This window comes from Natator depressus, chromosome 6 (assembly GCF_965152275.1).
Source record: "Natator depressus isolate rNatDep1 chromosome 6, rNatDep2.hap1, whole genome shotgun sequence".
Taxonomy (NCBI): Eukaryota; Metazoa; Chordata; order Testudines; family Cheloniidae; genus Natator; species Natator depressus.
In genome coordinates, this window is record NC_134239.1 from 45,881,082 (window position 1) to 45,902,945 (window position 21,864).

General features: G+C 40.6%; 1 protein-coding gene across 6 annotated transcripts in view; it reads right to left on the reverse strand.

Annotated features, from left to right (window-relative positions):
- GAS2 (growth arrest specific 2) overlaps positions 1 to 21,864 on the reverse strand; it is a 194,899-nt gene that overhangs the window by 80,393 nt on the left and 92,642 nt on the right. For all 6 annotated transcript variants that reach the window (XM_074955181.1, XM_074955180.1, XM_074955178.1 and 3 more), the window contains one exon: positions 18,686 to 18,810. In XM_074955181.1, the coding sequence (XP_074811282.1) occupies positions 18,686 to 18,810 (125 nt within the window). The remainder of the gene's footprint in view (positions 1 to 18,685; positions 18,811 to 21,864) is intronic.

A 21,864-nucleotide genomic window follows, 5' to 3' on the forward strand; every position in this document is an offset into this window, starting at 1 on the left:
TTGTCCTACCTATAGTGGACATGGAGAATAATTGACACCATCCTCTTTGAAAAGTCCTTCTCTCAATCTTTTTTTTTTCTCAAGACTAAATTTGACCAGTTTTTTAAAACCTTTTATCACTTTTGTTGCTCTCTTGTGAACTCTCCCCATTTGTCTACATCTTTCTTAAAGTGTGGCACCCAAAACTGCACACAGCACTCCACCTGAAGCCTCACCAGCGCAGAGTAGAGCAGAACAATACTTCCCACATCTTACATATGACACTCCTGCTAATACACCCCAGAATGATATTTGCTTTTCCACAGCTGCATCACATTGCTGGCTCATGTTCAATTTGTGATCTACTGTAACCTCCAGATCCTTTACTGAAGTACTGCCATCTAGCCATTTATTCCCCATTGTGTAGTTGTGCATTTGATTTTTTCCTTCCTAAATGTAGCCTTCTGCACTTCTCTTTACTGAATTTCATCTTGCTGACTTCAGATCATTTCTCCAATTTGTCAAGGTCTTTTTGAATTCTAATCCTGTTCTCCAAAGTGTGAGCAACCTCTCCCTGCTTGGTGTCATCTACACATTTTATAAACATATCCTCCATTCCATTATCCAAGTCATTAATGAAAATATTGACAAGCACTGGACTCAGGACAGACCCCTGCAGGACCCCACTAGATACGCCCCCCCCAGTTTAACAGTGAGCCATTGATAACTATTGTTTGAGGATGTTTTTCAACCAGTTGTACACCCATCTTATAGTAATTTCATCTAGACTACATTTCCCTAGTTTGTTTATGAGAATGTCATGTGGGACTGGGTCAAAAGTCTTACTAAAATCAAGATATATTATGTCTATATCTTCTCCCTACCTCCATCCAAGGGCCCAGAAACCCTGACAAAGAAGGAAATTAGGTTGGTTTGGAATGATTTGTTCTTGGAAAATCTGATCTGGCTAGTTATCACACTATTATCCTCTAGGTGCTTACAAATTCATTGTTTGATAACTTGTTCCAGTACCTTTCCAGAAATTGAAGTTAAGATGTCTGGTCTAATTCCCCAAGTCCTCCTTTTTCCCCTTTCAAAGCCTGCAATCATGAGACCATTGATAAAATCACTGAACAAAAAATGGGACCAGGAAGAGTGCCCAGAACAATAGAAAAATGGCATTTTTTGTCAAAATACCAAAGAAAGGCAACCTAAGCAACTGTACTGACTGGTGAGGTGTTACAGTCTTTTCAATGATAGGCAAAGTCCTTTGCAGTATCATCTTAAGCAGAATAAGGGAAGAGGTTGAGACAAAGATAAGGAAGAGCAAGATGAATTTCAACCCAGAAGATCATGAGCTGACCACATTTCCACCCTAAAAATAATAATTGAAGAGAACATTGATTGGCAAAAACCACTCATAAACTTCATAGACTAAGAGAGCATTTGACATCCTCCATTATGATTCACTCTGGAACATGCTGAAATGTTATGGTATGCCAACAAAAATAATTAACATCATCAAGTCTTCATATCAAGGTGCAGCTTGTATAGTTAAAGTACATAGACATTTGAGTGAATGGTTTGACCTGGACTCTGGTGTCAAAGAAGGATGCATTCTCTCAACTCTCCTCTTTGGCATGGCCATTGCCTTTCATTATGAGAAAAAGTGCAGATGGATACAACGCAGGCATTGCATGTTTCAACAGAAGTATACAAGAAGGTTTAGATTTTGCTGATGACATAGCTCTTCCATGTGACAGCTCAATCAACTGCAAACAAACTTGGAAAGACTGTTCAGAATTGCTAAAGAGATGGGGTTTATGATCAGCTATGAAAAAAAAAAATCTAATGACAACCCAAGTGTAAGAGGCCAGCTGGCCTTTAAGGTAAGCCAGACACAGCCTTGCCTGTGACCTACCAGCTAGCCCCTGTGAGGATTTGTGGGACCTGAACCTGGGCCTGGGGGCGATTCCACACCACCACCGGGCAGTGCTGGCAGAGCCACAGTAAACACACCTTACATCCTGGGAGACCAGTCACTCCAGGAAGTGCTGCCCATGGAAGAGATGCCCAGCATCCCCTTCCCTGGCCTCTGTTTGGCCTAGACCTAATTTTAAGCCTGGAGGGAGTACTAAGAAGTTGTCTGTGCAACAAGGCAGATCCCTAACCTGCTGCTAAGACAGATGTCACCTTGTTCCTGGTCCCTGTCTTCTGGCCCTGCCCTCTGGTTCCTAGCTATTGACTCCATCTTGACCCTTGGCTACAGCCTCTGATTACCTCTGGCCTGACCATTGGCTCTGGTCCTGGATATTGACTCCAGCTTGGCTCTTGGCTCCAGACCTTGGCTACGAACTCTGGCTTGAACCTCAGGCCTGACCACCCATGGTTCTACCCACTGAACCTGACCACCCATGTCCCAGTTCTTGACAGCCCCAAGCTGATGGTGATATGGCAGGTTAATGATAATTAGTGACCCCAGCTGTGAAAGGGTCAGGAAAAGCCTATGTTCACAGAGTGGAGAACTCAGAAAAGAGAGACAAGGAGAGAGGAGCCAGGAGAGTTCCCTCTCTTTGGGAAGGGCCTAGTGAAGTCAGTCTGGAGGAGACGCACAGGAAGCAGGTTAAGCTCCCATGAGGAAAGTCCTGAGATAGGACCTTGAAGGAGTAGGGAGATCCCTGAGGAAGCTGCCACAGTCCTTGGGCTGGGAGGCATTGGGGGGAAACTGGCTAGGAGGAAGTAGCATAGGTGAATTTCTGCAGGGCTCAGGCATAGGGGACCAGAAGCAGAGAATCACAGTGCAGCCCAAGAGGGCAGAGAATTATCATATGGATATCTGTTTGGACTTTCAGCTGGATCTTTAGTTACCCCAGAAAGGGGATGAACTTAAGAAGTGAACAGATCTTCTGGCCAGGTCACAGAAAGACTCAGAGAGAGACAGGTCAGCACAGGGCTAAAAAGGTGGTAAAAAGGCGGCGCAAGAGACAAGTCCCCCTGCAACATAGTGACCTTACTCCACGGGACACTACAGCTGGCATGTGTACTACTTTACAGCCAACAACTCCCAATGCAAGCGTTATGTTAGAAGGCAAAGTAGTACAAGAGATGAGTCAATTCACATACCTTGGCAGTAATGTACAAATCATTGGGGATATCCGGAAGGAAATAATGACATGAACTGGCAAGGTGGCAGCTGCATTCACCAGCTTAGACAAAATTTGGTCATTGAAAATCTACAACTTAAAGACTAACCTATGAATCGTCAACATTAATGTTATTTCTGCCTTAATATATGCATGTGAAAACTGGAAAACTACCAAAAAGTACAGACAGGTGTCTAAACGCCTTTGGAAGCAACTGCCTCAGGAAAATACTGGGTATTAAATTGAATGAATTTATAATGAATGCCGAGAGTCATCCAAGAATTCAACAACCCTGTTTTTCTAAAGTTATCTGGAAAAGAAGATGGAAATATCTGGGCCATGTGTGATGAATAAAGTCAGAGTGTCTGCCAAGGCAAGCGTGCCATTGGGCAGCTGCAGAAACAGGCAGAAGTGGCCAAACGAAAGAATCCTTCTGTTGAACAGGACTTAGAGAGGGGAAACTTATGGGACTGACTTTCAAGAGGACATGCAATGTACGGCCCAGGAAAAACAGAGATGGCGGTGCCTTGTTCATGCCCTTAGCTATGTTGGATGGTGCAAGGAGGATTCAGATTATTTTCACTGTGGTCATGCTGACAGGCCCAAAGCAATATCAAGGTCCATTTGTGCTTAGTACAGTACAAACATGGTAAGAGACAGTCTCTATCCCAGTAGGATTATTATCTACATAAAAGAGAGACAAAAGTATTTGCATCAAAATTGGATAAGTGAGAACTGAGGCACAGAGAGATTAAGTGACTTGTTCAAGATCATACAGGGAGCCTGTGGTAGAGCCAGGGCCCGAATCTAGATCTCCTTAGTCCAACTCTTGTACCTTAACCCAAGACCAATCTTTCTGTGGACAAAAGTGTCCTATTTTCTGTGGCACTCCAGTAGGCAAACTGAAAGTTGTGTACCAGATCCATGCATTCATTTTGATATTAAATATAATGTATTTTATACTCCCCTTACATTTCAGTTTCAATGTCTATGGATTTTTGTAAGGACAATGCATAACTGCATCATAGAAGCTTTTATAGAGGGAAGCTGGGGGATTTATCATTTGGGTAGGGGATAGCTGAGACTTTTGGAATGTGGTAAGGTGGTAGACAGTTTGGGTTTCTGGAGTAAGCTACATTAGCAGGATGTTTCTGCTAAAATGATAATCAATGAAACATAATGTCAATATTTACATTGCAATCTTTAGGTTTCATAATTAATAAATCATAGAAGAGAATGGGGAAGTTCTCATAATTATTGTTTCAAGCTGTCTGTAGAATCAGGAAGACAACACTAGTGTATCCTTGATTCATACTTTCAGGGATTTTTTTTCACAATCATAAAGCTGGAAAATTGTTGCGTCATTCCCCTCCTCCCCGCAACAGTTTAGATTCTGGACCAAAACCACTACAACCTGCCACTCCATTCTCACTCTGTCTTTGCCTCATCCTGAGAGAGCAGTGCACACTCTTCTAGCTAACATCTGTAAGAGTTAAATGAAAATTGTGCAATAGTGCAGCCTTCTTTACCCCTTTTATTACAAACAGAAAATATACGTGGCACATGCACACGACGCAGTCATGTTAGAGACCTGAATCTGATTCCCAGCACTTTCAGAGGTAACTTTATGCACCTTCCCTGTTACTTTCTTCTCCTCAAACTCCTTGTACATGTTTGAGGTCTTGTTAAAAATGATGTTCATGAAATGCACAGAATTATTAACACCAGTTAGTTCATGGTCTTCTGGCTCCCATTCTAGCTTACTATCCCTGCATGAATATTTGATGGGGGAAAGCTGGAGGATCAATTTTGTCTATGTTCCACTAAGAGGCTAAGCTTTGCAATATCAGCTTCAGAATGATGCATGGGGCTGGGCAGGGCCTGTGAACATAAGCAATGAACTCAGGACATTCAGTAAAGAAAGAAACAATTGTTGAACTAGTTTTATTGGTATGCACAAGTGCTAATTTATAATACGTGGAAAATCATCTAAATCGAAGAGGATTTTCACAGGGATAGCAAAAGACACTTCCATGACCCCATGATCAGCCCTGTCAAATCTCAAGTTCCTTCTTCAAAGGATGGAGGCACTAGGTTCTCTTAAAACTGAAAATTAGTCAGAAAAATTTTGAACATTAACAAAACTTCCTATTCATCACTAGCCTCATTCTCAAAAAATGATAGAGCTATTTTTCCTCAATCTTTCAAAAAATGTTCAAGCTACCAAGCATGGAAAATTTCTGTAGGGGACAGGGCCATAGGGAGTCTTGTCTAGCAGTCACAGCTTGGCTGAGGTCTGCCCACCAGGAATTGGAGTCACCAGGCCAGAGTTGGAGGAATCGCAAGGCCAGGTCCCATTAACAAGAATCTGGCTCAGAGTCAGGCCAGGGTCAGGTAGTACCAGGTTAGAATCAAGAGGCAGGAATCAGGGTCAGAGTCAGACTGGAGTTAGAGACAAGAACAGAGGCAATACTGGGTTAGAATCAAGAGGCAAGAATTGGAGTCAAAGTTGGGCTGGAGTCAAAGGCAAAGTTTGGCACTGCAGAAGTTGCCCAGATAACTTCCTGGGCCAACCCCTGGGGTTAAGTACAGACACTTGACCAATCAGATGGTGGCAGGGTACTGTCACTCTGGGTCTCATGGGTGGTACTTCCTGTAGCAACTACTCTCCACAGAGCTCCCTGGCCCTACGGTTCCTTACACTTTCAGCCTGAATAATCAAAGGTATCAGCAGCTAAAAAGAGGCCTATAAAGGGAAATGTTAGCAACCTTATCATAGCTGTTGCTACCACTTCCCGAATGACATGGTGCTGCTCCCAAAGTACTAACATTTTGCACAGATTTATGGAACTGAAGGCAGATGACCTGCCATTGGCTGGTTGAGTAACAAATTCCTAGATGTAGTTATCATGACATGGTGTTTATCATCATTTTAAAATAAAGTCTCTTCTCCTTCTTCTCATTCCTTCTCTTCCCAGTTTTCTCTCAATGATCAATCTCATTCCCTGTGATTCTTTTAAATGTAGTGGTGCCGGTGAGGGAGGAGGTTCTTTCCATTCCTGCAAGATTAGTTCCAAATGGGGCTTTACCTAACATGAGCCAAATGTCAAGAATAGAGACCAAGATAGTGATCTAGGAAGGAAGTTCTCTCTTCCTTTAGACTATTTTTTGCAGTTGCTTTATCTGATTTATTTTCAGATTTCCAGATGTTTAACAAAGATACAGCTTTTATTTGACACCAAAAATGCTCATATAGGATTTCATGCAGTACTGAAGTTTAGTTTGATTCTCCGAAGCCCTTGTACGTTTATTTTAAACAAAAGTTGCATCTTTGTCTTTTTGATAAAGCCTTTGATTTTCTGTAACTTTTCCGATTAGAAATCACAAGAAAGCTGCTGGAGGTTTGGGAATTCTAAAAAAAGCTTCCATGAGTTGAAAAAAATATTGGAATGTTAACCTATAAATCCAAATTTCCAATCCAGCCTTAAATCAGTCTGAAATTATGAAAAAAAGCTTTCTTGTGTCCATCCATTTGCTCAAAGAGCTGTGAATTAACATGTGCAAAGAAAAATACGTGCAAATGTAAAAATGGGAATTAGATGTACAATTGTCCAACATATACACAATTTGGAAGCCATTCTTGAAAATTTTGTTCATAATGCATGATTTCTTCTGCCTTATGTTCTCCACTTGCACCTTTGTCTTCCACACACCTCTCTATTTAGGAATCTCTGCCCAGTGTTGTATGATTCACAGTGTTTGGGTATAAGAACCAAATCTTGTACTTCTTACTAAGTTATTGCTCAGCCCAAACTGGAGTCCATGGGAGTTTAAACTAAATAAGGACTGCAAGGTTTAGCTCAAAGCAATTGTTTGCTCTTGATGATAAATTTAACATGAATGTAAAAAACAAAATCGTATGATGCAGTTAAGTCCAGATTCTGCAATTACATCCAATAGTGTGTGTGAGAAGCCCCATATCAAGTGTTCTATTATAGGATATACAAGTTATTTTAAAGTACTTAAGAAAAGATGTTATAGTAACCTGTTACCAAGCATTTAGTAGAAATGGGGACACAAAAAATTTCTAGCAACAAGTTAAATAATGAATCTGTCTATCTATCTTAGCTAATAGTAACTCATCTATCCCCATAATATTGACACAGCTTTAATGATAAATCATTTAGAAATCTAACAGGTAATACTAAAACTGGTAAGAACATGCCATGCATAAATGCAAGAGACATAATTGTCAGCTAATGAAAGCACATGACCGGAAATCCAAAGATCTGGGTTCTGCTGCTCACTCTGACACAGTCTTGCAGGCTGACTTCAAACCAGTCACTTGGGGTGATATTTTCAAAAGCATATTCAGGAGTTAACCACTAAGCTCCCACTGACTTTTCCAATGCAGGCTAAAAATCAACTCCCACCGATTTTAGGAGCTTGATAGGCTTTGGGCACCTAACTTCTTAAGCTGCTTTTGAAAATCCTACATTTAATATCCGTGCCTCAGTGTCCCCATCCATAAAATGGGAATGATCGTATCAACCTCACACAAGTGTTGTGAGGATTAAATCGACGGGCCCAGATTCTGAGCTACCCTGCAAGGCCATGCAGAGGCAGAGGGGTGAACAAGAAACTCCTTATTCCCTTCCATGGCTGCATTGAGCCCATGACTGCAGCAGGGCTGGTGCACTACGACAATCTGCTCCATTCCCAATTGAGACAGCAAACTAGGCTTTCTCCCTCTGCAAGAAGCAGCAGGATGCTTTTCAGAGGCCCAATGTTTCCGTGCTCCCACTAGGATTGTGTGGCTCTACACGGCCCCTGACTCAGTGCTGTTGTTTTAAAGCCATGACTTAGCCCTCAGTGTTTGTAAAGTGCTTTGGGATCCTTGACTGGAAGGTGCTATATGGTTGCAAACCATCACACTTCCAGAATAGTGTGGTAGTATGCATAACTCTACATCACCATACAGTCCTCAGCAGACAGACAATGCTTCCATTGGGCTCAGTGGGAGAGTTGCTTGTCTGAGGCCTGCAGAATCAGGCCCTTAGTGCATCTGCTATAAACTTGGTAGCAGTCCAGTTAGAGTGTCTGTAAGTGAGTTTAACACATTATTGACAATGCTGAAAAAGGTGTAAGGAATTATCTGACAAACGGCTTTACAGCCTTGTGAAAATAATTCCATCCAGATGGATTAACTCTTGTAAATGGTTTTGCAAGGTTATCTTTTTTTCCCTACACCATGTCAGCATATCTTCATTCAAAACAATTCAGAGAAAGCTGCATATGTAATTATTACCTCTCCTAGTCATTATGCATTCTAACATTTTGTGTGTTTTTCATGACAGCCGCTACACATTGAGCAGAGGTTTTCATTGAGTTGCCCTCACTGTGTCAGTTTTCCCCTGAGTACTTACATTAATTTAGAACCCAGTAAAGTCAATGTGTAGTTCCAATTATTCCTTCCAGTGGTCACTAGATTGTCTTCCTGATTTCATTTCTTACATGTGGCTAGCCATATTTTATGCTCCTTTCTGCTGGCTTCACTAGGGCTGGATTCCCATTATCTGAAGGATACCTGTTTGGCTCACATAACCTATTGAATATTGTCACTTAGCCATACTGGTTTATTTCTTGCAAATCTGCTTTTTTCTTTAGGCGTATGCATGCCTTCTGTGGCTGTCAAATAGTATGCTTAAGCAACCTCAATATAGAGTCTAAGGATTTTAATCACCACATTTGGGCATTTTTGACTAGCGTCCGCATATTAAAAATCCCTAAAATCTGCCACCCTTCTGGGGGTTTTATATGATTCCTCCCTTGAGAATGTTGAATTTAATTATTTTGTTACCATCACTACCTAGTGGCTCAATTTTAGTTACTTCTTGAACCAACCCCTGTGTGTTACTTAGGACAATTGAGAATAGCCTCTCCTTTTGTATGCTCTAGGACTAGGTGTTTTAATAAATAATTCTTTAATAAATTGAGAAACTACTTCCCTAAGTCTTGTCCCAATGTAACATTTGATTGGTTTGATTGATTTCACCCATTATGGCTACATTATTAGATTCAGTTGCTTCTGACCTCCCTCAGTATTGGGCATTCAATATCCTTTTCCTATTCAGGCAGCCAGAATTATAAACTTGCTCATATCTGCCTTGGGATTTTGTCATCATACACATTCTAATGTATGGTCCTCTCCACTCTGAAATATTATCTCATTAGATTCTATGGAAACCTTTATGGATAATGCTACTCCCCCATGTCTATGTCTTAATATGCCCTTCATGTATCAATTCTAGACACGGATTGCAGTACCCCACCGATTTTTGCCATTCCACCACTGAGATGCCTGATTCTGATATGGAAATATTTAATGCTTCTCCAATGCCCCACATAACCCTGGTGCCCACCAACACTGTCCTAATCCCTTAGCAATATGCAGCTTTGGCTTCTGAAGGTAAAGTACAAATTTTGTTAATATAAATAATTACTGGCCAAACCTCAAAGTCATGACTCAGTCCTGACTCCCATTGATTTCAGTGAAACATAAGGAGATGTACCAAATCCTGAGCAGCTAGTCAGCATCCCAGATTCCCTAACATTCTGATGCAGTAGTACTATATTTTGCTAAGCAATGTCATCTCAAGAACTTGTGAACGTTTGGTTGTATTTGGCTAATTAGGATATAAATGGTCTTCCTGGTAGAATAGTTAATTTAGTTCCACCTAGTATTTTCAATATCACAAATTCAAGAGCCCAACCTTTTCATTATGAATATATGTGTGCACCAGTGACCAAATTAACCCCTGTATTCACACCCTACACATTATTGTAATAATCTTTGTACAAAATAAGCCTTGTGACATATCGTTTGAAAACGAATCATTCGTTGGTCAGTAATGTCATGGTGAAGTGTATATAGCAACATTATATGTAAAATTATGAAATCCCCCCCAATAATGTTATAATGTTAAAGGCACATGTTCAAACTCACCTAGCCCTCATTAGGTAGAAGTGGTCAACCAGGCCTGTCTTTAATAAGGGATGTGTGTTTACCTCCATTTGAATATAAGCTGTAAACAGAGTCTTCAAATAGTGAGAGGGGGAAGAAAGAAGACAAAGAAAATTTGCATTTCAGCAAACACAGGTGAAAAGAAACAGCATGAAGCCTCCCTCCTCCACCAGACTCCATGTGTCCTTATTCTCAGCCAAAAAGAACTTTAACTAGGGATTACTCTCATGAAAATGCTTTTCAAAGGGTGACTGAAATATAAAAATGAGGGTCAAAAGCACCCCAAGCTCTCTTTCCCTATCCAGCTGTCTTTTTTCACCTAAGAAGGCAAGACAGCCAGCCACTGGGACCAGATCCTGGCCTGAGAGTTTGGTCAGCAAAATTACTGGAAATGTGATAAGAAACTTCACCTTGAGCCAAGTCTAGTTTGTGAAGTTTAGAAAGCATTTTATCTTCATTTTTCTTATAACTGTTTCTGACTTTAATGCAACATTTCTTGTGTTCACTTAAAATCTCTTTCTTTGTAAGCGAACAAACTTGTTTTATTCTCTAATCAGAACTAATCCAGTGTTGTGAACTGCGTGAGTAACTCCATTTAATGTGCCAAACTGTTGAATCTTGATCCCTTTAGAGGGGTGACAGACCTAGTATATCTGGACTGTCCAGGAGAGGGCTGGACACTTCAGAACATATGTTTTTTGGGAAAAATCTGAGACTGGCAGTGTGTTGGGGTTACCCTGCATGTAGTAACTAAGGCTGTTGGAAGCCAGAGTGTGGCTGATGTTTGTTAACAAGCTGCTGGGGTCAGAGCTGCTGGACTAGAGCTGTGGCTATACAAAGACACTCTGAGTGTGGCCTGCATGCTGTTTGGCTTTGTGTGAGGAACCCAGGTTAGGAACCACAGCAGCAAAGCATTGTGAGACACCTCAGCTTGCAGGGCAGGTGGTGACACAGCCCCTCACTGGTCTGGACTGCAACCCAGAATGCCATAGCATCCCCCCATCTATAGTCATTGACAGACCTTCTAAAGCTCATGGTGTGCTAGCCACCCTTCATTCCAGCTAAACAGAAGAAGTTATAGAGCAAGATAGCTAGAGACACCTAAACGGTGGCTTGCATTATGAGGCCACATGAAAGGCCAAATCAGCAGCTAAGCCATGTGGACTGAGAAATTTCCCTGCAGACTGATTGCAAAGGAAGGAGCTGTGGCATTGATTGGTTATAGCTGTGTGTGTACAAGATGGGTGTGGTAATATCTTTTACTGGACCAACTTAAGCTGGAGAGAGAGACAAGCTTCTGAGGTTACACAGAGCTCTTCCTCAGGTCACAGCTCTCTGAAGCTTGAAAGCTTGTCTCTCTCACCACCAGAAGTTGGTCCAATAGAAAATATTCCCTCACCGACCTTCTCTCACTAATATCCTCGGACCAACATGGCTACAAGAACACTACATGCATGCAACAGGCAGAAAGTAGCCAGAAGGCAAAATAAAATCAGCAGACAGTGAGAGAAGTGTTGTGAGCATGGCCCTAGGAGGGAACAGAGGAAGAACTCCTTGGGGCACAGGACCATCTGGAAAGGGAGGCTTGGACGGAAAGTACCTCCTGTTGTATGTCTTTACTTTGTTCAGGGAAACAGGCATTGTGTACGTTTTTTAAAATAAACAGGCTTGCCAAAAAAAAGACCTGATTCATCTCATGTAATTAATTTCTCCTCCCAAAGGAAACAACCTAACTCGGGCCCAGGACCCATACAATAACATATAGTACCTACAATTTGAGAATCTCAAAGCACTTTACAAACATTAATGAATTAGGCCTTAAAAAATCATCCAGGATACATTTTATTCCTAATTCACATGTGGGAAGAGGAAGCATAGACATGTTAAGTGTTTTGCCCAAGATCAAATAGCAAGTCGACAGCAGAGCTCGAAACTAACTTGGGTCTCCAGCTTTCTAGTCGTGTGCTTTAGCCATAAGAACATCCTTCCCCATTTACACACAGACACACAGTGCCCTTTAATACATATTTTTTTAAAAGGAGAACAGAGATTTTGAATTTTATAAGTTTTCACCACTATATGAGCTCTACAAGTGACAACTGCTTAGCTTCTCTGAGCTGTCAAAGAGGCACTCTTTAACATGAGATATATTCTCATGGGAGAGTTTATTTAGGGCAAAATACTCTTCTCCAATTCTCAATGTACACCTCCCATCTTCACTGTAAAGCTCAACATGGATACTCTGCAGTCACTGGGCCAGGTCCTCAGCTGATGCAAATCAGCATAGCTCCACTGAAATCAATGTGGCTACATCAATTTACACCTGCTGAGGATCTGATTCATTGTATATATTTTCCATTGCCACAAATGGAAGCTTTGGACTTGGAACAAGACCAAAAAGTACTATAGACATCTGTAATGTGATTAAGGGATGGACAGTGTGAACCAAAGAAGAGACACATCCTGAAAATACAGACTCTGAACAATGATTGCAAACGTAATCACTATCTTTGGGTCAAATTCTGAACACAATCTCAATGGGAGCTGCATATGTCTGCATCCAAATGCTAAATTTGTTCCTCTATTAATACAGTAGCTGAATTTCATTGCATATGTAGTCTAATCCTATAGAGTCATTTTAACTTAGCTCCCATTAGACAAAGAAGACACACTGGAAAGCTGTCTCCAGTCCCCTCACCACATGTAAAAATCCTAAAGTCCATCTAAATCCACTATGAAGCTCAGGCCTACCTCCATTACTGGCCCAAATCAAAGCCCAAGATGCAGACTCTCCCAATTGGGGCCAAGGGGGAGGGGGCGGGAGGGAAGAGATTTGGATTCAGACCCATGATTCAGGCTTATATATAAAAAAAAATATTTGAAGACAAGCTGAGCTAAGACACCCCTTCTGAGAGGTCATAAAAAAACCAAGAATGAGTCTGTATGAACCTCTGAAGACTGAAAAATATGTCTACTGAATGTTTTATTTGCTTTTATTTGCCACACAACCATTATGACCTTAATGGAATTCAATGATAATTCAGCATAAATATACATCCAGCTTTAAGTACTGTGGGCAGAATATTATGTCTTGTATATTAAAATACTGATAACTATTAACACATTTTATTTGAGCTTACTTTAAAATCTTACAAGTTACTTAAATCATTCCTAGCAAATGTGCGCTCAGTGCATACCACACATGCCTTGATGCTTTAAATTTGTTTGTACAGCTGTGAAATTCTCAAATTAACTATCTGTCAGGAAAAGTAAAATATTGCCTGGAGATTTAGGAGATGAAATCTAAGCCAGTGGGAGAAAATTACAAAATGGCATCCTGCAACATGAATCACTTTTATGGAATTGCATTTGTTGTAATAAGAAGTTTCTGGGCAGCAAGTCATTAACTGCAACATGGGTAGTTTCAGACATTTACTACTGTACAAGTCTCTGGCATTTATTAATTTCACTATCTCTGTATCTGCCAGTTTACTAAACCTGCAGGATTATGACTCATTTGATATTGCAAACAGCACATTATGCTTCTGAAAGAAAAATGCAGCCTCTTTTGCAGAATGCATTCTACACTGACTGCGCTCCAGGGTCTCCAGCAGTCCATGTGCAAAGTTCCCATTAATGGCAGGAGGAGTTTTAACTGATTCAGCAGTGTAGGATCAGACCTCTAATCAATATGTACCATGAACAGAATTTTCAAAAGTCCCTACAGGCCAGATTTTCAAAGATATTTAGGTGCATAAAGACATACAAAGGCACTAAGTAGGATTTTAAGGAGCACATAGGTACCTAATTAAAAATGGGTGCTTTCAAAAATCCCAGTTGTTGCCTTTCTGAATCTTTATGTGAATAAATACCTTGGAAAATCTGGCCCTGAATAATTGATCAGCCTAAATCTATGGGGCTAAGGAATTAACCTCCTAAATAACATATACATTTTTGAAAATTCGACCTCGTATGCATAAGGGGCATGAAACTGTATTTGACCTCAGAGAATTTATTTCAAATTTGTCCCTCAGGGAAGCAGCATTTTGCTGTGCTTGCCTGCGGAAGTATCAGAGAATTCAGCCCCAGAAACCAGGGATCCCTCAAGACCCATGCAGAGCCTATGCTTTCATGCTGGCTTTGGCTCCCCACTTCCCTTTCCAGTTTCTTGTTCAGCCAGGGAATTTCCAGCCCACTGCTTCTTCTGGAAGTATCCTAATACCACAGGGATGCCTCTACATCACAGAGGGGGAAGCAATTTAATTAATGCTATCAGGGTCCTCTAGGTTGGAGAGAGGATAATGCTGTAGAAACAGCTCTGCCATTGGTTCACTCCCTCCTAATTCTTGCACTCCCCCACTCCAAAGACCAATTCCTGTGTGGGGCTCCTAAGCAGTTGAGGAAAAGGGAGGGGAACAATCCCATCAAAGCCGTACTCCCCAAACTGCCCAACCCTCCTGGATTTTTTTACTCTCCTATAACTAAAAGGGCCAGACTGTGATACTACCTTGCAGTAGGAGTAGTTCCATTGGATCAGTGGTACTGCTTATGTAAGCATTACTCAGGCTCCATGCAATTCCAATGAACAAATGAACAATAACTTCCTTCAGTGATTCTGTGTGTGCATTATCCATTTTAATGCATTCCTAGATGTGTTATTGGACATGACATCTAAGGCAGACAACTAAAAGACTTTTAGAAGGGCCCAGGGATTAGCAATGTACACCTGAGGTAACAGGATGTATGTTTTTCCTTAAACTTGTAAAAATGAATTAAACCCAAAGTATTTTATGGAGCCTGAACTGCCAGTTGAGAAGCAGCTCACACAGAAGGGAGAGCTCCACGTTTGGAGGTAGTTTAAATTCCCTCTGGTCTTTAGGATTATGGCAGTACCTTGTGGGATTTTCCCATTATCTGTCTCCCCTGGTCTCACCCTACACTGTCTGCCTCCCCCACACTCAACTTTGGCCTGGCTGCTGCCTCCAAGCCAGTTATTCTGGCTGCCATTCCTTTTATATCAGTCAGCTTCTATTTTTTTTTTTAAAGGATCTAAGTGCTTTCTCTATTTTAATAGAAGCTGGAGTGTCTAATAGAGCCAGCTGCCAAAAATGTCATCTTCGAGGGGGCTGCTGGGTAAAAGCCTGTTATGTTTCTTTATTCCTATGCACTGAGTAACAACCTAATGACTCCAGAATACCACATATATTATTAACATGGTATACAGTAATGATTCCAGAGAGTATTGTAGAATTCTTACTATGCTAAATTTCATACACAATGATTCTCATATAAATTTCCTTGGCACCAAGAGTCAAACTTTCCAGTTATGAAGTCTACTGCCTAGGACTGCTACCTTAGGGAATTACAATATGAAAGGATAAACAGACCCCTAATAGTTTGTAATGACACACAGCCATTACACTGTCATTTCTTTGAATTCTTATTATTCCAAATATGAAATATACATTGAGAAATAGCTTTGGACTGAGATTTTTCTATGTTATTTCAATTGATTATACCAGATTGACAAAGAAAATGACCTATAAATCTGAATAATTACAGTATAACAGATTGCCAAAATTCTAATTGTCCTATTCTTGACCTGCTGCCATACTTACTCCAAAGAGTGAGTTCAGTGAATTTTGGCTCTTTTAGGGCCAAATTCTCACCTGGTGTTAGTGTAAGCCCAGAATGTCACAAGATCTGAGGAGGTGGCCCTTGCTAACATCATCTCTCTCTCCAAGCAAATCAGATAACAAAGGTATGTGATAATGTGATGATACAGAAAACCAAAGTGCAGGTATCCAGCAGAACTGCATTGCTTGAGGTGTTGATTTCATAAAATATTTGTTAAATTGTAACTACTGGCTAATCCATCTTGATTCAAAAACCTGTCTCATCCACCTATCAAATTCCTCAATAGTCTATATAGAAAGTAGGAGAGGGGAGGAGAAAGTAAACATAGAATCATAGAAATGTACGGCAAGAATGGACCTCAAGAGGTCATCTAGTCCATCCCTTCTGAAAGTTTACGCCAACCTGTGCAAATGACTGACTTTCTGGCTCACCAAGAGACAGCAGAACTCTATAAAGGAGAGCTACCAATGGTAGTTCTATGTCAACATTTTAGGTGGACCACCATAACTTGCATTAAACTTTCTTCTTTAATACGATAAATAAATAAACTGTGGTAAATAGAGGGGGTCACAGAATAGGAAAAACTTCCACAAAGTGTCTTTTTTGTCAAAAAATTCAAATTTTCAATTTTTTGATCCCCCTAGCAATTAATAATTGATAAAACTTAAGTAAAACTCATAGCTGCCAAATTTTGCACAGCCCCAGGTGTGACATTTTATGCAAACTATATGATAAACTAACTGCATCTAGATTAGAAGACTTTAAGGCCAGAAGAGACCACTCCAATCATCCAATGTGATCTCTTGCACAGCACAGACCATAGAATTATGGTTTCTTCATCAAGCCCATAAGTAGTGGTTGAGCGAGGGCATAACTTTGTATTACAAAGAAATCCAATCCTGATTTAAAGAGTTCAAGTGATGGAAAATCTACCACATCCTAAAGTATGTAGTTCCAAAGGTTAGTTGCATCCACAATAAAAAATGTGCACCTTATTTTTAGTCTGAATTTGTCTAGCTTCAGCTTCCAGCCATTGGATCTTGTTATGCCTTTGCTAGACTAAAGAGTTGTCTACTATCAGAAATCTTTTCCTTATATCAGTACTTATAAACTGAACTCTTAACCTTCTCTTCATTAAATTCTTTAGCCTCTCATTGTAAAGCATATTTTCAAGATCTCAGATCATTCCTATAGCACTTTTCTGAACCCTTGCCTATTTGTCAACATCCTTTTCAAAGTGTTGACAACAGAACTGGTGATAATATTCCAGTAATGGTTTTACCAATGCTATATATAGAGGAAATAGCACCTCCCTACTCCTACTCGATATTCCATTGGTTATATACACACAACCCTAGTATTTGCTCTTTTAGCCGCCACATCACACGGAAAACTTATGATTAACTTATCTATCATGACCCCTAAGTCCTTTTCTGAGTCATTGCTTTCCAAAATACAGTCCTACATTCTTGGTTCCTAGACAAATGGCTTTGCATTTAGCTGTAATAATGCATGTTTCTTCAAGAGATGAGATCTAGATTGCTCTGTAGTCCTGACCTGTCATCATTTATCACTGCACCAATTTCTTTGACTTGTGTTTGTGAGTTTTGCATATGTACAAACATCTGCATACGACCATAAACTTTAACTTATGGTCAACACATCCTGCCTCAGTCAGTGGCAAGTGAAGGACAGGAACTGCAGAAAATCTGGCAGCTTGTGGCTAGTGTAAGTGGGAGTGACTCTGAGGAGCTGCTAGGATAGATGGCAGGTAAGTGCCAGATGGAGTCTGAGATGGATGGGTGCCGAACAAACTAAGGGTGCTGGAGGGAGTCTGGGATTGCTGAAGAGGAGGAAGCAGGGAAAACTGGGATTCTCAGAGAGAACTGGGTGTCCACTTTTGGAGGGGGAGGGGCTAGGAAAGCCTGTTTAGAGGTAATCTGGAGGCTCAGGGGAGTTGGCTGTATTCATAGGGAGAAAGCCAGACACTGGGATAGGTGACTCTCTGGTAGGATGCTGGGGATCCTGGTGCTAGTACTAGGCCCCTCATCTCTGCCCTGTGACTGCCTTCTTCTCCGCTTGGCAGCTCATTCCCTACGGTGATTCAGCATGGGGAGACAGACAGGCCACATGGCTGCCTGGCTTCAGGCAGAGCAAGTGCTACAGTGATCACAGATGGCCTGTAACAGCAACTGCAGCCATTCCTGCAGCCCAGCTCTAATTGAATGTATGGCAGATGTTACCAAAATTATTACAGGTGAAGATGTGTAAGATGGAAAGAGCCAAGCTTGACTCTGAGAGTTCAGGCTTTGTTTTCAGGACTGGCAGTTAGAAAAACCATCTTTTTTTACTTGTACACTGTGTTCATTTGATAGGGAACTCACTGAAAGACAATGAACATGAAATTCTACTATGCCATTTTTACAATGTTACTTTGAAGAGCAGAAGCAGACTTTAGGGCTGATCAGAAGTTCACTGAAGCAAATAGAAAGACTTTCATTGTCCCCAGTGGTCTTTGAGGCAGTCCATTTAAGAACACATTTCAAAGCAACATTTGCTGCTCTTCTGTGGATTCCAGGCTGTTCACTGAAGTGCTGCTGTAACAGAGCCTCCAATGAAATGTGCACTACATTGTCGAGGATACCTGCACGATTTCTAAAATAGCTCATTTTTGTGAAAGAATTGGCATATGTGAAAAAGCACTCAGCATTTGGAGGAATGTATACTGATTTTACTAGAGTTTTATTTTCTCATTTTTCTATGTGAAGTAGCGGTCCCAGGTTCTGAGGGGTAGAGCCTCCACAAACAAGAACCTCTGAAACTCTCAAATACAATTAGATCCATGAAGTTACAGATCCCAAATGCTGATAACATATGCGACAACATGTTATCTAAGACTTACTTTGCCAGGCTTGTTTGCATCAAAACTGTTTTCTTTAAATTTCTCTTGTAGGGTCTCAGCTAGTCGACAGAGCAAGGCACCATTATCCAACTTCTCCATAAAAGTTTCTGCCGTTATTTCCCTACCTGAAAGGCAAGAAGAAAATTAACATGGAAAAAAAGGATGTCTGTGTCTACACAGGAAATGTAAATACTGGATTTGCAAGGAAAATCCATAAACCAAACCCACTGAGGTCAATGGGAGTTTTTCCATTAACTTCAATGGGCTTAGAAACAAGCCTTAACTGAATAACTCGCATTACACTGAGTTTTTTATCATTTAGTCTTGCTGCTATTTTCCTGGCACTGAGACACAATTTTTTGGATACATTTTTTTGGTTGGATAATTTGCTGTTTTCTTTGGGATGGTGTTGTTAAACATTCGTCTTGTCAAACAACACATTTTTGTAGAATGAGTCCAACTAATATGCCATATTCTGTTAATCTTATTTTACCATTTCTGACTATACAGGACCACTTTTTTATTTTAGTGACATTAAAAGGTGCCAGATTGACAGCCCTGCAGCATAATGTCTTAAATTTATCCGCAGAACAAGTACACTGCAAGCTTCACCCTCACTCCCAATAGTCCCCAGATTTAGAGATGAGAGGTTAATTTCTATTTCATTGTTAATTTAGGGTTTGATCCTGGAAGGTGCTGACAATTTTCGGTCAAAATTGTTTTTTGACGGAAAGTTGAGTTTAACAAAATGATTTTTTTCATTAAAGGAGTGTCTACTTTCCATGGAAAATTACCAATTTATTTGGCCTAAAAACTAAATGCTCATAAACAAAAATATTTTGATTTTGGTAATGCTGTCACATTGCTTCATGAGGATTGAAGTTTAGTTGCCTCATTTCCCCACTGAACTCTACAGGCTGGCTCCCTGGTGGACTATATCTCACATGATACACTGCTTCCACTCTCCAAGATGGGACATCCTGGTGCATCATAGCAGATGAAATCCAACCAGGGTGCCAAGCCTATAGATCAGTGGTTCCCAAACTTGTTCTGTCGCTTGTGCAGGGAAAGACCCTGGCGGGCTGGCCCAGTTTGTTTACCTGCCACGTCCTCAGGTTCGGCCAATCGCGGCTCCCAGTGGCCGCGGTTCACTGCTCCAGGCCAATGGGAGCTGCTGTAAGCGGTGGCCAGTACGTCCCTCGGCCCGTGCCACTTCCAGTGGCTCCCATTGGCCTGGAGCAGTGAACCGCAGCCACTGGGAGCCACGATCGGCCGAACCTGCAGATGCGGCAGGTAAACAAACCAGCCCGGCCCGCCAGGGGCTTTCCCTGCACAAGCGGCGGAACAAGTTTAGAAACCACTGCTCTAGATAGGCTTGGAAGGATTAGACTTCTATCAGTGTGAGAAACCGTGGATTTCACTATACACGCACAAACGATAAAAATATTTCCACTGATAGTAACTGAAATTTACAGATAAGCAAAGTAAGAAAATGCTGCTTGAAAACTTAAGAATTTGATTTAAGGATACTTAATTTGTATATTTTGACATGTGTAGTTGACAATTTTGTTTTAACTGTTATAAAAATTTTGAATCTCAATGCCTTCTTTCATTAAATAATTATTTTCTGATACCCTCCATAATTTCCTGCAAGTGTGAAAATTAGAAATAGATAAAAATAATAAAATGATTTAAAATGATCGATATTACCAATCAAAATTATATAAAAAATAAAAATTGAATTCTGTCAAGCCTTCCTATAGAGGAGAAATGAGGCAACTGAACTTCAATACCAGGCAAATTAATTGGAGCTTGTTCTAGTTAAAAAAAAAAAAGAAAAAAAAGAAAAAAAAACCAGAAATATCAGACACAGGTGAGCACAATATGTTGGGGAAGATCAACATGGCTTTTGTACAGGGAAATCATGCCTCGCCAATATATTAGAATTCCTTGAGGGGTTCAACAAATATGTGGACAAGTGTGATCCAATGGATATAGTGTACATGGACTTTCAAAAAGCTTTTTGACAAGATCCCTCACCAATGACTTTTAAGCAAAGTAGGCAGTCCTAGAATAAGAGTGAAGGATCTCTCTTCGATCAGTAACTGGTTAAAAGGTAGAAAACAAAGGGAAGGGATAAATGGTCAGTTTTCACAGTGGAGAGAAGTAAATAGCGGGGTCCCCCAAGGAAATGTACTGGGACCTGGGCTGTTCAACATATTCATAAATTATCTGGAAAAAGAGGTAGACAGTGAGGTGGCATAGTTTGCAGACAGTACTAAATTACTTGAGACAGTTAACTCTTCACAGTCAGACGTGGATTTACGAAGGGATCTCACAAACCTGAGTGACTGGGCAAGAAAATGGCAGATGAAATTCAATGTTGATAAATGCAAAGTAATGCACATTGGAAAACATAATCCCAACTGTACATACAAAATGATGGGGTCTAAATTAGCTGTTACCACTCAAGAAAGAGATCTTGGAGTCATTGTGGATAGTTCTCTGAAAACAGCTGCTCAATGTTCAATGACAATTGAAAAAGACAGAAGAATGTTAGAAATCATAATAAGACAAGAACGATCATTCCACTATATAATTCCATGGTACGTCCACACCTTGAGTACTGAGTGTAGTTCTAGTCTCCCCAACTCAAAAAAAGATATATTAGAATTAGAAAAAATACAGAGAAGGGCAACAAAAATGATTAAGGGTCTGGAACAACTTTCATCTGAGAAGAGGTTAAAAAGACTGGGACTCTTCAGCTGAGAAAAGAGATGAGTAAGGGGAGATATGATAACAATCTCTAAAATGATCATGATGTGCAGAAAATGAATAAGGAAGGGTTATTTACCTCTTCACATAACACAAGAACCAGGGGTCACCCAATGAAATTAATAGGCAGCAGGTTTAAAATATAAGGAAGTACTTCACACAATGAATAGTCAACCTTTGGAACTTGTTGCCAGGGATGGTGTGAAGGCCAAAAGTATAACTGGATTCAAAAAAGAATTAGATGAATTCATGGAGGATAGGTCCACCAATGGCTATTAGTCCCATGCACTAGTTGTCCCTAAATCTCTGACTGCACACAATAATACAATGCAGTACATACAATAATAATCATTTTAAAAAACTGTCTCACGCTTCCATTAAAAAAAAGGACAGAGGGGAGAAAA